The sequence below is a fragment of the Schistocerca serialis genome, chromosome 1, assembly GCF_023864345.2.
Source record: "Schistocerca serialis cubense isolate TAMUIC-IGC-003099 chromosome 1, iqSchSeri2.2, whole genome shotgun sequence".
NCBI lineage: Eukaryota > Metazoa > Arthropoda > Insecta > Orthoptera > Acrididae > Schistocerca > Schistocerca serialis.
The window spans coordinates 1,178,943,927-1,178,959,393 of NC_064638.1; the positions used below are offsets into that span (position 1 = coordinate 1,178,943,927).

Here is a 15,467-nt window from a genome sequence, read left to right on the forward strand (position 1 = left end):
GAACACCTGTTGGGGTCTGGTAACTGAAAACATGTTTGATCTTTGCCCAGAGTTGGAAAGGTGACGTATGGCACCCAATGGTCGAGACATATTTCTCCCAACACACCTTCTTCCGTCATTTGATAAGTTGGTGAGCACGGGGCTGTTTAAAGGCCATGTGCTCCAGGCGAGGGTGCCGCTTATGCTGCTGCAGAACTCCATGAAGCACCTTAATTGCTTCAGCGACTTCTGGCGACCACCGAGGGACTGTCTTTTACCAGGGGGCACCATCAAGAATGAGGGATCGTGTTTTCTGCAACAGAAACAATTTTTGTAGTCACCTTCTCAACCATCACACTGATGTTCCCATGTGGAGGAGATTCAATCGTGACAGCAGGGGTGAAAGTTTCCCAGTCCGCCTTGTTTAAAGCCCATCTGGACAGCCGTCCATGGGCCTGACACCAGGGCAGTGACAGGAAGATGTGGAAGTGGTCACTACCACACAGGTCGTCATGTGCTCTCCAGTGGATGGATGCGAGTAGTCCTGGGGTGCAATCAATGGCTGAGTAACTACCTTGAGCCACACTGAAATGTGTGGTGGCCCCAATATTTAAGAGGCAGAGGTCAAACTGAGACAGCAAAGTTCTGACATCTCTGCCTCGGCCAGTAAGCATGGTGCCACCCCACAAGGGGCTATAGGCATTAAAATCTCCCAAAAGAAGGAAAGGTTCAGGGTGTTGGTCAATCAGTGGAGCTAATACATTCAGGGGTACTGAACCATCTGGAAGAGGATATACACTGCAGACAGTTATTTCCTACATCGTCCTTATTCTGACAGCCACAGCTTCAAGAGGGGTTTGAAGGGGCACAGTTTCACTACGGAGTGAGTTTAGGACGTAAACGCAAACTCCACCTGACTCTCAATTATAGTCACTACGGTTCCTGTAACATCCCTTATAGCCGTGGAGGGCAGGGGTCTGCATTGCTGGGAACCAGGTTTCCTAGAAAGCAATGCAGAAAGCAGGTGTAAAGCTTAACAGTTACCGTGGCTCAGCGAGATGGGGGATAAAACTGCCCCAATTTCACTGGAAAATTACGTGATCGGGAGACTGGGAAGGCATGAAACACTCAATGAGGCAGTCTACGCCTCAGGGTCACCTGCTGCCACCAGGTGAGTACCTGTATGATCGACATCCATTGTGTCTGAGGGCCCAGCAAGCTCTAGGTCCTCAGTGGATGTCAGAATCTCCACCTCATCCTCAGACACATAGCTTGTAGGGAGTGGTGGTGTGGGTGTCACTGCATTGCCTTGGTTCTAGAGGGTCTTTTTCTTTTTATGTTTCTCTCGCTGCTCCTTAGGTTTGTCCGGCTGGGAGTGCTTCATTGATTCAGTCTCAGGGACTGAGGAGGACCATGAAGCCCTACGACCAGCTACCTGTGGTTGCTTCAGCCATTGGTGAGTGTCAGCTTTGCCACTGGTAGGAAGCGAGCAAGGCGAATGGTGCTCTCTGCAGCTGACACAGATGGGAGGCGGGGCAGAGGAAGTATTGGGATGTGAAGGATGTCCACAATCCCAACAGGTGACACTGGAAGTATAGAGGGAAGACATATGGCCAAACTTCCAGCACTTAAAGCACCGCTATATGGCTTTATGTCACAGCAGTAGACCATCACCTTGACCTTCTCGGGTAATGTGTCAACCTCGAAGGCCAAGATGAGGCACCGGTGGCAACCTGATTATTGCTTGGACCCCGGTGGACATGCCAGATGAAATGCACACCTCGTCACTCTAAATTGGCACGCAGCTCATTGTCAGACGGCAAAGAGGGTCCCTGTAAAATATGATACCCTGGACCATATTTAAGCTCTTATGAGGCATGATGGAAACAGAAACATCCCCCAGCTTGTCACAGGCTTGTAGTGCCCGTGACTGGGCAGAGGATGCTGGTTTGATCAAGACTGACCCTGACTGCATTTTGGATAAGTCTTCCACCTCTCCAACATTTTCCTCTAAATGCTCCACAAAAAATTGGTATCATTGACAGGAAAGGTTCCCCATCAACTCTCGTACATATGAGGTACCTGGGAAAATAAGCTGCTTCTGGTAAACCTTCCGGGATGTAAGGTCGTGGTCCATGAAACTCTTCAGCTCCTAACGTTTCGTCCAGAGCTGCGCTGGACATCTTCAGAGGGGTGTTTCTCCTCCGGTGAGTCTTGCCGGAGGAGAAACACCCCTCTGAAGATGTCCAGCGCAGCTCTGGACGAAACGTTAGGAGCTGAAGAGTTTCATGGACCACGGCCTTACATCCCGGAAGGTTTACTAGAAGATATGTCATCCGGTCGTGAAAGCCTTCATACTATGAAAATAAGCTTCGCTGCCATCATTAGTCTGGTGTTCCTCCCATGGTGTGGCCGGGAGGGGGGGGTCGTATTGCATAACATTGAAGTTAGACTGCTTAGAGACTGGTGGTGTTTGACCACCAGCAAGCGATTATGTACTACGCTTCATGGCATGTCATCCGCCATGGTGCCACCCACTCCGATCAGGGGCCCTGCCAGGAGTCCCGATGCCCCAGGGTGATGGGCATAGGTGGGGAGTTAATGGCGCAGGCATCAGCAGAGCGATCCCTGTGTGGTCAGGTGGCTACAACCAACAGGGTACATGGTGGCCCCATCACAACGGACTGGCTACTGCGCTGGATACCAGGTGCAAACAAGCTAAGAAGTCCATTATCGTTGACAGAGCAGAAATCGATACTGCACAGAGGATGGAGGAGAAAACACCCAGGAGGGTGAGTTCACCCAACAACTGGAGAATGAGCGGAAGTGTAGATCCACGTTGATGAAGACTGCGAGAGGCCTAAGTGCATGATGGACACTATGCACCATGTAATGTGCCCTTTCCCAATTGGCTCACTCTTCAGGAAAATTTTGAAAATGGAGGCCAAACCCTACAGGGGACCTTCACATAAAGGCTGAAACATGAGAGACTCCTTTTAGTCGCCTCTTATGACAGGCAGGAATACCTCGGGCCTATTCTAACCCCCCGGACCCGCAGGGTGGCACAGCAGAATGGAAAAACAAAGTGAGACTCTGTTAGACAATGATCAGTTTGGATACAGGCACAGGAGAAATTCTGATATTCAGTTTACAAATGTAAGCAAGAAAAATTAGTTCATCTTCAAAGGATTTGTTACCCTAAAAATCGTGCAAAATATTTGAAATCCTCGGAAAAATATTGTAAGTAAGATAGATTCACCAGTGTTTGACAGCATAGTGATGAGATGTGTGTCTTTTCTGTTAGGTTCAAAACTCACTGCTTGAAAAAGTAATATTTTATAATCTAGAGTTGTATTCCTGAGCAACTTTTCATCTTAAATTGTTTGCACTACTTTTAAGAAATTGTTTTGTAATCAAATCAGTTGCGCCAGTCCTTGACATACAAGATTTTCAAGTGCACCAATCATTGAAATTCACATTTAACAGTCACTGACAATCAACTGAAAAAAGGCTCAAAGGATTTAAATCATCTGTGGTAATTAGGCTGTGAAAATATGTTCTGAGTTAGAGAACAACGCAATAAACACTCGGGTCGACCGAAGTGTCCGATCACACCCGTCGGCTTTGACCCATGATGTAAGGTGGTGGTTGTGTGTGACATCACGATGGCGCAGAATTTAGTTTGTGAGAGTGGCGTATTTGTAGGTGTCATTTTGATGCGATCGGTGCTGCTCTCATGTGGTGTGTTAGGTGATGTGTTTGGTTTAGTTTGCGAGTGTGGCGTCATGTGTGAATTTTGGTAAATTGCTTTTTTTATGTCTTTGGTAGGTATGGATATGACTGACAGGGTCAACAGTTTTCGGTTGTCGGCTATGATGAGGGATAGTGCACTGTCTCTAATGAAATTTCTTCAACTATTCGGATTTTTTGACGAAGTCGTGAAGTGTTCAGTATGTCGTGAAGAAATGAGGCTTACTTAAAGTTCCAGCACCTCGGACCATGGACCATAACAGGTCAAGGGAAGTGTTCGATCCCAATGTGTGGCTGTGAATGTTGGTATTGGTATCGGGAGATGTTTTTGAGCTATATAGGTCAAGGGAAGTGTTAGATCCTAATTTATGGGATTGGGAGCTGCTGTTGAGCTATATAGGTCAAGGGAAGTGTCCGATTCCAGATGATATTGTGTTTAGTGGTATTTGGGGAGTTTTGTGCTGCCGGTTTTTTTCATTGTTTTGTATGGGGGTGGGTGTCTAAATTTGTTTATATTTAGTTTTTCCCTACCCAAAAACCCCCTATTTCCCGCGCTTGTCCCGTTAGTGTCATTAGGCTTTTTGTGGACCGTGTATGTGTGTGTGTGTGTGTGTGTGTGTGTGTGTGTGTGTGTGTGTGTGTGTGTTTGTTTTTTAATGTATTTTCGTCCTCATAATGTGTATGTAATGACTTTATATGCGCCATATTGGAATCGTGGTTTATGGTCGTTTCCACCATATTTGTGAAGTCATGAATCAAAGCAGACGGGTGGGATCGGACGCTTCCGTATTTCCTAAACACTACACCATTCTCCGAACAGAACTCCGAAAAGTGTAAAGCAGTGTGGAATACATGACTATAATCAAGAAGCAAGACAGTCCACTGGATATCTTGTTTATTTATCCAAGGCAGGGACAAATTTGCCATGTCTTCATAGATTGTGGGACCACACATGCAAGCACTTCCAGGTAACCTAATCCCTCATGTTCCTTGTAACAATCAGATTTTATTTCTCACATTCCCATCACTGTATGCACCTTTATTCCCCTTACATGTGATTATTTTTTCTTCTTTAGATGGCAAAAAATGAGCTTTTATCTGACTGAAAACTCTGCTTGTGTCATTTGCTATTATCAACAATCTTTTTCCCTTCAAATGCTGCTCTTTTTCTGTGCATAGTTATGATTTGTTACCCTGAGACATTTTTACAGAAATTTGTAAAGTTCTCTGTCATTCTCTCTCTTAGAACTGGCTGTCAATTAATAAATGACATGTACCACTTACTACATGGTCTTCCATTAGTAAACAGGTTTTGTCTTTCAATTGTACTCATTATTTGCTGTATATCATTCAGCTATGTTTCTTTTGGTACTGGATAGTACATTTCTGCATTCGACAAAACCCATTGGACTAGGATACCTTCTTCATTTTCAGTCAGTATAAAAGAAAGGAACATAAACTGGGTCTTTCACTCTTTAATTTGTAATAGAATTCCACCCTCGGCACACCAATATCTTTGAGTGTAGTGGTCATTGTGGTGCTTGTCTCGACAGTTTGGTGAAAGCCCATTTATGGTGCCAGTAGCTTTCATGTTATGCACTGCATTTGGTAACTGTTCTGCGCGTTATGGGAAATGAACATGACGATGATTAGACAAACTGCTGAAACCAATCAGAAAACAGTGTTCAACAAATATCAACATGAGGAGTGTATGAAATTACATGGCAGCATAATGAAAAATGTTGTGCAGAATGTCATATAAAACAGAATATTCTGTAAAATTGACACTGTACTATTAGGTTCCTGCATAAGCACAACATCAGAAATCAAGACATTTCGAAAATATCCCACGAAGTTTCCGAAACCGTAATTGGGCTACGCTAAGATCAGTCCATCAACGGAGCCAGTTTACCTCCAGTCACACTTGTTGGCTTTGCCACTCAAAACCAAATTGTACCACTTCAACCAAACCTATACATCAGACAATGCTGGAGATCAGTCTGTTACCACAGCCAGTTTTCCTCCAGTCACATTCACAGGTTTTGCCAACACACAACCAAACTATAACATTGGAATACAAAACAATTTCCCAAAAAATTCTGAGCTATGTACAATAGAAGAAATATACATGAAAACCAGTACCCAGTTTTATAATACATAACAGCTAAATCAATAATTATCAATCCCGTACTGTATTGAAAAGAAAAGTAATCAATTCACATATTCTGCCAAAATAATTCATCAGATTCAGTAATTCTCATACGGCATATTACCACGCACCTGGCTACAAAACAAATTGCCAACAACAGCATGCATTGCAAAAGCTGCCAGCACCATAAACACACTTTAACTGAAAGCTTCTCTAACTTTTGTCATTTGTTAAGGCTGGATATGATAGTCGGATGCTTCTATAGACCACCTGCATCAGCAACCGTAGTAGTTGAGCGCCTCAGAGAGAACCTGCAGAACGTCGTGAAGAAGTTTCGTGATCATACTATTGTAATAGGGGGAGACTTCAATCTACCAGGTATAGAATGGGATAGTCACACAATCAGAACTGGAGCCAGGGACAGAGACTCTTGTGACATTATTCTGACTGCCTTGTCCGAGAATTACTTCGAGCAGATAGTTAGAGAACCAACTCGTGAAGCTAACGTTTTAGACCTCATAGCAACAAATAGACCGGAACTTTTCGACTCCGTGAATGTAGAAGAGGGTATCAGTGATCATAAGTCAGTGGTTGCATCAATGACTACAAGTGTAATAAGAAATTCCAAGAAAGGAAGGAAAATATATTTGCTTAACAAGAGTGATAGGGCACAAATCGCAGAATATCTGAGTGACCACCATCAAACGTTCATTTCTGAGGAAGAGGATGTGGAACAAAAATGGAAAAAATTCAGAAACATCGTCCAGTACGCCTTAGATAAGTTCGTACCGACTAAGGTCCAAAGCGAGGGGAAAGATCCACCGTGGTATAACAATCATGTACGAAAGGTACTACGGAAACAAAGAAAGCTTCATCATAGGTTTAAGAGTAGTCGAATCATAGCTGATAAGGAAAAGCTGACCGAAGCGAAAAAGAGCGTAAAGAGAACAATGAGAGAAGCATTCAACGAATTCGAACATAAAACATTGGCAAACAATCTAAACAAGAACCTTAAAAAGTTTTGGTCATATGTAAAATCGGTAAGCGGATCTAAATCCCCTATTCAGTCACTCGTTGACCACGATGGCACCGAAACAGAGGACGACCGAAGAAAGGCAGAAATACTGAATTCAGTGTTCCGAAACTGTTTCACTGCGGAAAATCGTAACACGGTCCCTGACTTCAGCCGTCGCACGGACGCCAAAATGGAAAATATTGAAATAAACAATATCAGAATTGAAAAACAACTGCTATCACTTAGTAGCGGAAAAGCATCCGGACCAGACGAGATACCCTTAAGATTCTACAGTGATTATGCTAAAGAACTTGCCGCCTTTCTATCAGCAATTTATCGTAGATCGCTGGAAGAACGTAAAGTACCTAGCGACTGGAAGAAAGCGCAGGTCGTTCCCATTTTCAAGAAGGGTCATAAATCAGATGCGAATAATTATAGGCCTATTTCGCTTACGTCAATCTGTTGTAGAATAATGGAACATGTTTTGTGTTCTCGTATTATGACGTTCTTAGATAATACAAATCTCCTTCATCATAACCAACATGGATTCCGCAAACAGAGATCATGTGAAACTCAGCTCGCCCTATTTGCCCAAGAAATTCACAGCGCCGTAGACACTGGCGAGCAGATTGATGCCGTATTCCTGGACTTCAGGAAGGCATTTGATACGGTTCCGCACTTACGTTTAGTGAAAAAAATACGAGCTTACGGAATATCGGACCAGGTTTGTGATTGGATTCAGGATTTCCTAGAAGAAAGAACACAACATGTCATTCTTAACGGTTCAAAATCTGCAGATGTAGAGGTAATTTCGGGAGTACCGCAGGGAAGCGTGATAGGACCTTTATTGTTTACAATATACATAAATGACTTAGTTGACAACATCGGTAGCTCCGTGAGGCTATTTGCAGATGACACGGTTGTCTACAAGAAAGTAGCAACATCAGAAGACTCGTACGTACTCCAGGAGGACCTGCAAAGGATTAATGCATGGTGCGACAGCTGGCAGCTTTCCCTAAACGTAGATAAATGTAATATAATGCGCATACATAGGGGCAGAAATCCATTCCAGTACGATTATGCCATAGGTGGTAAATCATTGGAAGCGGTAACGACCGTAAAATACTTAGGAGTTACTATCCGGAGCGATCTGAAGTGGAATGATCACATAAAACAAATAGTGGGAAAAGCAGGCGCCAGGTTGAGATTCATAGGAAGAATTCTAAGAAAATGTGACTCATCGACGAAAGAAGTAGCTTACAAAACGCTTGTTCGTCCGATTCTTGAGTATTGCTCATCAGTATGGGACCCTTACCAGGTTGGATTAATAGAAGAGATAGACATGATCCAGCGAAAAGCAGCGCGATTCGTCATGGGGACATTTAGTCAGCGCGAGAGCGTTACGGAGATGCTGGACAAGCTCCAGTGGCGGACACTTCAAGAAAGGCGTTACGCAATACGGAGAGGTTTATTATCGAAATTACGAGAGAGCACATTCCGGGAAGAGATGGGCAACATATTACTACCGCCCACATATATCTCGCGTAATGATCACAACGAAAAGATCCGAGAAATTAGAGCAAATACGGAGACTTACAAGCAGTCGTTCTTCCCACGCACAATTCGTGAATGGAACAGGGAAGGGGGGATCAGATAGTGGTACAAAAAGTACCCTCCGCCACACACCGTAAGGTGGCTCGCGGAGTATAGATGTAGATGTAGATTTCTCTTCAGTCTCAAATCTGGAAGAAGATTGTCTATTTGTTGACAGCCAGTTGTTCCAGTGATTGACATCATGTCATAGATGGAACCAAGATACACACACATACATTTCCAATAGAGGAATTCACAATGTAATTAATTTTAGTGACAAATACGTTTAGAACCCTATGTAAAAATAAAACCATGGTACCAGTCATTGACAGGGGTCAAACACTGGAAGAGCAAACACAATGATGTAATAGTGTTATATACCCGTCCCTAAAATTAATAGCTAGAACTGACGTTATTTTTATCAAGTAGCTTTACTTCCAAGAACATAATAGATAGGTCCAATGTAATACTTTTATGAAATTTAACTTCTTAGTGTTAGAAATCATGCATTAAAGAAGAGCCTTACCTTAATGTGTGTCTTTGTGAAAATAAAGAAAATTACTCTCAAATCAACAACAATCACTTCTGAATTTATTTCCCTCCAAAACAAATGCGTATTAAGGATCCACTAACCTATAATGTTGCCATATAGTAAGATATAATATTTCCTATATTTATGACAAACAGAAAGTTTTATGGTACTTTCCTTATTACTTAACAAAACTAAGAAAGTGTCAAAGAGAGGGCTCAATAAGAATGGGAGACCATGAGAGAAGTGCTCAGATTGTACAGGCATCAGCAAGGATTTCAGTCTGTCTCCTCTACTGTTCAGCCAGGGATGTTAATAACAAAAATTGTCACTGAAATTCAATATTACATGCTAGAATGATACATGAAAACTTCACTTGGAATCAGTTGAAATTTTGTGCCAAATCTCTTTGATTACATAGAAGCTACAGCCGAACTATAAAATGAAATATGTAGGGCTTAATTAAGAAAAGAACATGTGATGGGAAATGATGACTACACCAAGATATCTACACTGCCAAATAACCGTTCAGCAGTGTTTTATTGGTAGAATTATCATATAATTTAGTTGATCCCTTTAGCTTTGAGAAAACTGTTGTTTATGAAAGAAAATCGTTTAATTCGTTTCATTATGATCCTTGTTTCTCCACATAACACACTAGTTTCTGCTCCAAGACATTTTCTATGTGCCATAAAACTCAAGGCAGTTTCTTTGTAGCTTTGACAACCATACTTTTATTTATCATTTTCACAACACCAGGATTATTTAAAATTGTTTTGAGAGTCATTTCAATGTCTTCTGTAAATCTCGTTCAATTTTATCGACTTTGTCATGGCGAGTAAACAGAGAACTTTTTTATGAAAGGACTCCATCGCGAAAAACTTCAGAGCCAATCTTAGCTATCTAATCAGAAATCTAAGCAGAAGCTGTGGGAGACTTACTTACTGTCCCTGGTGGATCAATGTGTTTCCTGTGTCACTGATCATAGTGTTGAACTACAAATGTGTATTAGTGGGAATATGTTATCAAGCTTTCCCCTGTAAAAAAAATCTTCGCACATACACTCAATTGACTGGCACCCACTTCTGATACTCTCCAAACGAATGATGTTAAAAGGCTTCTAATCTGTTTTTCCTCCAAACCCTTTAACAGGCTGTACAGTTATTTTCTACCTGCCTTCTTCTTCTTTTACCAGCACTGCAATCTTCTTCAGTCTTTTGAAAGACTAGTGTAGTCTTGCAGTTTCCCCTTCTTAAGAGAGTGTTTCCACAGTCATAGTTATGTTTACTGGGATTTACAATAGGACCGTACGCGATACACAAGTTCGAAAATATTTGTTTTTTGTACAACGTTCAGCAGCTGCTGTTCTAACAGATTTAATAGGCTCTAATGTAGCCTCCTTCATAGAGACTACTTGAATTCAGAAAGAGCAATTACGAAAAATTGGTCATCTACTTGTTATGAAACAAACAGGTACCGTACTGCTATGTATTTAGAAATTCTGTTCGTCATTATGGACTTATAAGGGGGATTTGAATGTGAGCCTGAGCTCAAAAGATGAAGCAATATAAATAAAATGTAATAAAATACAAGTAACATGAATTCACTGAATGAAAATCTGGTAAAAGAATAACATGTTATACACATAATAGTAGTGGAGCGATGTAACCTATTATATGTCATACACAGATCACAGAAAAGAAAATAATACGAACACAATGTCTAAAAATTTTGATAAATCAATTAATTTACCCCTTCAAATCCTTCATCCATCCTGAACACACAACTTGCCACTCAAAACTTCAATTGTCAACAAAACGCGTCCGCATACTAAATGCAGGAACTTTTCTCCGCTAGATGGCACGATCTGTACTGCTAACAGAACCAGCCTTTCTCCGCAGCGTTGGCACTACTGCAGCCCACTGGCCAGGTGCTCGTATGGCAGTCTTGGCGTAAACTTCAAAGTGTGTGGTGCGAGTGGTGCGCGCGTCAGATGGCGGGAACAAATGAAACGGCAAAATGAACGAACCTTAAGTTTATTGCAATTACTTCGTATTCTATAAAATTCAAGCGGGAATGAAGATCAAACGAGGCAGAACGTTAAAGAAGAATAAATATGCCGTTTATTCAGCGCATTGTCGAGCCAATTTACCTGAGCCGGCAGAGTTTGCACAAGGAAGAAAGCGCGTCGGTGGTCACGGAATATGAATTGGAAGCAGTGACGAATAATACGCTCAGCAATGCGTTGCGACAGTTGGCTTCGCTAGTTGTTATAGCAAACGACATATTCGATGACCTCGCTAAACAGCTTCAAGATGTTTCCGAAAGGGCGACCAAACTACGGACAAGGATTGACTTCATCGAGGAGAAGGTGTCGGCGTTTGATCCCAAAACTGTCACAGTCCGTAAGTACAATTGGAATCACACACAGTTTTCTATTCGTATGAGAATAGCTTCATGGCATATCAGAAATGTCAGTTATGTTAACCTGTTACGTACATAAAATTCCGTGCGAAACTGTGTTTGTTCCATGAACTAAGTAAAACGATTTTGGAGATACCAAAGATAAGTTATTTTTTTGTTACATGCGCATGAAATTCCTCGTAAGCAGATCCTTTCTCTTTTCTTAGTAAATCCTTTCTCTTTTCTTAGTAACGTTTATTGCCTTGCTGCAACAGGTTTTTACTAAAGCGCTAATTTTACGCAAGAAAATATAATGTCTCTAAATATTTTCCATTTCCTTATGCTTTACGATGATTATCTTAGTGGACGGACTCCGCGGCATTCGTACATCAAACACAGCGGTGATGTCCTGAGCTACTTTTTTTTTTTGTTTGTTTTTGTTTTTTCTGTGCTATATTTTTGGCAGTTCTAGCTTGTTTCGCACAAGTCGTGTTGCGCTGCTATTTCATTAATTCCTATAGGACTACTCTATCAGTGCGTTTTCCTGAGTTCTCCACAAAAGAATTTGCTCGTAAGACGCCAAACCAGATACCTGTGTATGGTGAATCGAGGAGTTTGATAATGCATAAAAATTGTGTTTTTCTTAACATTTACGTTACCTGCCGTCTCGTTTGATTATTGTTCCGTCGACATCTCAGAGAAGTGATAAAGTAAATTGTAATGTTTCTCAGCGTTCATTCCCGGGACTGAAAATCACGGCCACTGGTGATCGGCGAACCATTGTTCCATGGTCATTGTTTCGCCAGTGTATTATCTTCGACTAAGGACATATAATAACCTTGTTGGTTATAAAATATTCGTTGTTTGTTGAAGGAAGGGCAAAAGCGTCGTTTCTGTGGCAATGGAATCTAAACATTCACACTCCAATACGCAGGTAAAGAGAAAATGCTCGCATAATTTCTGCAGCCAAGAAATATTCTCTTCCAAGTACCTATTAAATAAAATCTGTGATAAATGGAAATAATTTTGAAATATCTTAGGCAGGTTTACATTCAGTTACACAGTTCGAAAGCTTTGACTTACGTAGCTTAATGACTTTTAAACAGCACACGCAGTTGAAAGGACAGTACCGATCAGTAGACCGTTCTTCGACATACGCTTTCAAGTCACGACTTGGGAACGCATGTCACAGCGAAAAGAAAGCAATCGCAGAAACCACTGTTTCATCTCTTATGCCTGATGTGGCAGAAAACTGGTGTCGAGTTCAAAAGCCTCTTCATAGTTACGATTGTTAAGAAACCTTTCAGAAGTCTGTAGTTACTGCGATATCGGTTATGTTTCCACCCAACATCAAACGGTTACACCTTTCGATAGACTAAATATCAACTGTTCTTCTGGTCTTACACGTAAGTCTTGACATGGGAATAGGACTGCAGCAGTTAATAGTGAATCTGACTGTTGTCGATACTGAAAATAATCTGCGTGTGAAATACCGGGGTTGCGTGTAGCAGATACGGAAGCTGCAACAAATGTACGCGTACAGCTTCGATCGTTGCAGACGAACATTGTCACATAAGATTGAACATTTTGTTGTTTCGATGACCTCAAACTGTCTTCGAGCAATTTATGTAAACAACAAAACCGCAATATTTGGTGACAATTGATATTTTACATCTCGTCCAGTTGAGCCAGTCCATATAGCACATTAATGTTTGAAAACCGTTACGCCTCGCAAAGGGGCCTCAAGATCTGGAACCACTGGGTTAACCAGAGTATTTTATACAATTTTTTGGCTTGATCCACGAACTAAAATACATATGATAATGTGTTTCACTGCCCAATGCAGGTCCCTGAATACGCATTACCTGTATGTCAATGTCGCTGCATCGCTTTCCCAGCAGCTTCTCTTGTGGCCTCATGAAACTGGGTGGACTTCGATTGCGACTCTATGCGGAGATGTATATCTGCGAAATGTAAATTATTAGAATCGTCGATGTGAGCCATAAACTCACCGTCTTCCTTATGAATTTCTTATAACGTTCATACAAGATGCTTGGTCTATAGGTGGTGACTAGTGTCGAGTTTGCTCATCTCTGTTGTACTGTATTTAATAGACTCCCATCAGGACATCGAGAGCCAATGGATGATGACAGTGATAGAATAGCTTGTGCTCAGGAATTACGAGTGTTTCACGAAATATGTGAGACTGCATACTCTCTAAACCGGATACGTACGTTCATTGGCGGTAAAGTAGTATTCAGATAAGAAGAATGGTTCAAATGGCTCTGAGCACTATGGGACTTAACAGCTGTGGTCATCAGTCCCCTAGAACTTAGAACTACTTAAACCTAACTAACCTAAGGACATCACACACATCCATGCCCGAGGCAGGATTCGAACCTGCAACCGTAGCAGTCGCGCGGTTCCGGACTGCGCGCCTAGAACCGCGAGACCACCGCGGCCGACGATAAGAAGAAGAATGTTTGTTTTAACAGAGGGGTGGCAGCTATGTAGCAGTGGGTGAACCAGACTTCTGCCGTGAATTTTAAGAATTATGAATGAACATGAAACTATAATGCTTTATTTTATTATACGAAAATTTCTTACTATCAACCGCAGTGCCAATGAATTGTGTATTCGAGTAGTTGCTGCAGAATTCAGCTTACAGTTCTAGCAAGAATGCTACCTGCAGGTATGAAGTTTACTTGGCTGCGATGTAACTTGATGATTGTTTCTCATGTAGCGTAGCGGTAGCGTTTCCGCTTGACACGCAGGGGGCGCCGGTTCGATTCCCGACAGGGGGTTGACCGTTGTGTGTCCATCATTATTTTCATCATCATTGACCCGCAAGTCGCCGAAGTGGCGTCAACTAAAAAGGACTCGCAATACTACGGCCGAACACCCCCGCATGGCCGGTCGGGGTGGCCGAGCGGTTCTAGGCGCTACAGTCTGGAACCGCGCGACCGCTACGGTCGCAAGTTCTAATCCTGCCTCGGGCATGGATGTGTGTGTTGTCCTTAGGTGAGTTAGGTTTAAGTAGTTCTAAGTTCTAGGGGACTGATGACCTCAGAATTAAAGTCCCATAGCGCTCAGAGCCATTTTTGAACCCCCGCATGGGGCCTCACGGCCAACAATGCCTTACTCTCATTACATTTCAATTGTTTCACCTAATTCCTCTCAGAAGTCGGCGCTATCAGACCAGCCGCAACTGAGACAAATATTTCAGTTTACTTTGGAGATAATTAAATAGCGTCACTTTTATACAAAGATGTGCACTAGTTATTAAGAAATAATTACCAGAACACGTATCATTCAGATATCGCTGGCATCGTGATCGGCGTTCAAAGCGTAGAAAGGATTTGGAAATTCTTGCGTGCATTTTAGACGCAGGAATGTGAACTTCTTCCTGTCTAACGTATGGTACGCCTACTGCATTCGAAGTTTGAAAAAGTGAGCGGCTTAAATCCTTTCGTGTGAGCCACGTCATTTCATTCCCACCAACTTTGCTATATTTAAGTTATATTTGAATAATAATTTGCCCTTTCTACGTTATGTTCCATTATATTTTGTTGAATGATGGGCGGCTTTCTATATTTAAAGCCTCAGCTGACATGTATAGTTCGCAAAAATATCGACATCTGCACTATTGTTCTTCCCACGCCCGGGTTCCCGGGTTCGATTCCCGGCGGGGTCAGGGATTTTCTCTGCCTCGTGATGGCTGGGTGTTGTGTGATGTCCTTAGGTTAGTTAGGTTTAAGTAGTTCTAAGTTCTAGGGGACTGATGACCATAGATGTTAAGTCCCATAGTGCTCAGAGCCATTTTTTGCACTATTGTTCAAGGCATACTATTTAGAAAAGGGATTTTGGATCACAGTTTTTATGTATGCATCATTTTCATGAAATTTGGAGTAGATGTTAAGTTTTAAAGTTCTTCGAAGCATTCGAACAACGCACATTAAATCGCAGGCAGTAATACAGCTCTAATTTATCATTTTTATTTTCTCAAGTACAACTAGATGTTTCATGTCGAAACGGCGACATCTACGATG

The 15,467-nt window shown here is 42.1% G+C and overlaps 1 protein-coding gene across 2 annotated transcripts in view; it reads right to left on the reverse strand.

Annotated features, from left to right (window-relative positions):
• The window catches only part of LOC126418719 (transcription initiation factor TFIID subunit 13), a 405,496-nt gene that overhangs the window by 25,187 nt on the left and 364,842 nt on the right, over positions 1–15,467 (reverse strand). Inside the window, exon 1 of one of the 2 annotated variants that reach the window (XM_050085636.1) lies at positions 10,768–10,905. The exons of the other annotated variant lie outside the window; for it this stretch is intronic. Coding sequence (XP_049941593.1) covers positions 10,768–10,788 — 21 coding nt within the window. The 5' untranslated portion in view covers positions 10,789–10,905. Of the gene's footprint in view, positions 1–10,767; positions 10,906–15,467 lie in introns of those variants that run through there. 2 annotated transcript variants of the gene reach the window in all.